The sequence below is a fragment of the Chiloscyllium plagiosum genome, chromosome 12 (assembly GCF_004010195.1).
Source record: "Chiloscyllium plagiosum isolate BGI_BamShark_2017 chromosome 12, ASM401019v2, whole genome shotgun sequence".
In the NCBI taxonomy this organism is placed as follows: domain Eukaryota; kingdom Metazoa; phylum Chordata; class Chondrichthyes; order Orectolobiformes; family Hemiscylliidae; genus Chiloscyllium; species Chiloscyllium plagiosum.
In genome coordinates this window covers 13,357,584-13,360,272 of record NC_057721.1, presented here as the reverse complement: position 1 = coordinate 13,360,272, position 2,689 = coordinate 13,357,584, and the positions used below count along the sequence as shown (strand labels likewise).

Below are 2,689 nucleotides of genomic sequence, written 5' to 3'. Positions count from 1 at the left end.
AGGTGCTGCATTTTGGGAAAGCAAATCCTTAGCAGGACTTAAACTTAATGGTAAGGTCCTAGGGAGTGTTGCTGAACGAAGAGACCTTGGAGTGCAGGTTCATAGCTCCTTTGAAAGTGGAGTCGCCGGTAGATAGGATAGTGAAGAAGGCATTTGGTATGCTTTCCTTTATTAGTCAGAGTATTGAGTACAGGAGTTGGGAGGTCATGTTGTGGCTGTACAGGACATTGGCTAGGCCACTGTTGGAATATTGTGTGCAATTCTGGTCTCCTTCCTATTGGAAAGATGTTGTGAAACTTGAAAGGGTTCAGAAAAGATTTGCAAGGATGTTGCCGGGGGGTTGGAGGATCTGAGCTACAGGGAGAGGCTGAACAGGCTGGGGCTGTTTTCCCTGGAACGTCGGAGGCTGAGGGGTGACGTTATAGAGGTTTACAAAATTGAGGGGCATGGATAGGATAAATAGACAAAGTCTTCTCCCTGCGGTCAGGGAGTCCAGAACTAGAGGGCATAGGTTTAGGGTGAGAGGGGAAAGATATATAAAAGAAACCTAAAGGGCAACTTTTTCATGCAGAGGGTAGTACGTGTTTGGAATGAGCTGCCAGAGGATGTGGTGGAGGCTGGTACAATTGCAACATTTAAGAGGCATTTGGATGGGGATATGAATAGGAAGGGTTTGGAGGGATATGGGCCGGGTGCTGGCAGATGGGACTAGATTGGGTTGGGATATCTGGTCGGGTTGGACCAAAAGGTCTGTTTCCATGCTGTACACCTCTATGACTATGACTCTACTGTTATTTTAGCATGTCGTCCAGTTCAAGTAATTCTTGATGCTGGTTCTGAGGGACACTGTGTCCCGACAATGTGGTTTGCTTAATAATGAAGGCTATGCATCAGAATAAGCTGGAAAGATATTTTTGAAAATGGGACTGCAGAAAATCAGTGTGCCGCTGTCAGTCCCAAGGTTAAGCAACTGTCCAACGTGAAAATAGTAACTTCAGCTGTTCACTGTTGAGCTACTTAGCAATGTATGAGGCTGCTTTTGTCAGGGGTGGTTTGACATGAAGGGAGATTTGATATGCAGCATTCAAACAATAAAACTGGCCTTTGTAGTTAAAGTAATCGTAACTTTTTTTTAACAAATGAACAAATGATAGGAGTCTAACATTTCCCCCTCAGTACCTGACATACAAGGGGAATGGAGCTGATGGTTGCATAAGAAATACGAGGGAGAACTCATTGTCATTGCCAGGAGGTGGATTTTAAAAACAAGGAGTCAGGGTCATTCATTATTATTGCGGGTGAGGTTTTGATCAATAGGAGAGAGAAATGCAACCGAAATGATGAGTTCCCAGACTGGGGCAATTTGAACTAAAACAATGCCCCCACAGACTTTGTTTCAGTTCAAGACCCAGGTCTTAATCAAATCATCGTAGAATCCCTACAGTGTGGAAACAGGCCCTTCAGCCCAATAAGTCCACACCGACCCTCCAAAGAGAAACCCACCCAGACCTATTGCCCTACATTTACCCCTGACTAATGCACCTAACCTACACATCCCTGAACACTATGGGACAATTTGGCATGGCCAATCCACCTAACCTGCACATCTTTAGACTGTGGGAGGAAACCACAGCACCTGGAGGAAACCCAAGCAGACACTGAGAGAATGTGCAAACTCCACACAGACAGTCGCCTGAGGCTGGAATCAAACCCAGGTCCTTGGCACTGTGAGGCAGCAGTCATAGCCACTGAGCCACCATGCTGTCTCTTTACCTGTTGCTAGTGGCAGACTCGTGTTCATTGACACTGCAAAGTGAATCGTTGGTGAGCCTTGACTACGAGTACTGGCATCTCCATTGCACTGTGGAGCTGAGTTGAATCGTGTTCGTGCTTAGCATTATACATAAATGCACCCACTTTCCGATAGAAGTCACTGGATGGTGAGAAAGAGGGTAACTATGGCTAATCCCTCTAACTTTCCTAATCTTCAGGACAGTTATAGTGCCTTGGCTCAGATCATTCAAAGGTAGCACAGATCAGGAATTGAGTCTTTTGATCTGAAAGGCAAATCTCCTTATTCAATATGCCATCAAGAAGGCAATTTATACTTTGTGCAGCAGCACAGGAAGTATAGTTTTAATGAATAAGAAACGTAAAAAATCATGAACGTATATATTTTGTTATATCATCAGTGGTGCCACTAATCAAAGGTGACTCTCTGATAAAATCTGTTGGTTGAAGCACTGGACTGAAATACTACTCTGTTTGATGTGAAGCAGGAGCCTGTGTCTGCAGTTCCATTGCCCTTCAACTCTCCTCCTTCTTCACCATCATACCAAAAGAATCAAGCAGTAAGTGGAGATGGGAGACCAAGATTTGGTTTTGATCAAAACCAAACAGGTAGGTTAAAGCTCTGTGTGCTTGTTTATGAAGTGGAAAGGTCTTCCACAAGGATTGAATGACAAAGCGTTTTATTTTCATATTTAATCTTTTTTTTCTCTGCCAGAATCTGTCAGAAAAATCTGATGTTGTTCTGGGTACCCATGTCATAATAAAAATAATGCTTGAGGAAAATAATGCTCTCTCGCTTTTCTCTCTCTCTCTCTCTCTTGCTTTTCTCTCTCTCTCTCTCTCTCGCTTTTCTCTCTCTCTTGCTTTTCTCTCTCTCTCGCTTTTTTTTCTCCCTTTT

The 2,689-nt window shown here is 43.8% G+C and overlaps 1 protein-coding gene across 1 annotated transcript in view; it reads left to right on the top strand.

Annotated features, from left to right (window-relative positions):
• LOC122555488 (ralBP1-associated Eps domain-containing protein 2-like) overlaps nt 1-2,689 on the top strand; it is a 193,834-nt gene that overhangs the window by 101,210 nt on the left and 89,935 nt on the right. Inside the window, exon 4 of the mRNA XM_043701514.1 lies at nt 2,280-2,400. Coding sequence (XP_043557449.1) covers nt 2,280-2,400 — 121 coding nt within the window. The remainder of the gene's footprint in view (nt 1-2,279; nt 2,401-2,689) is intronic.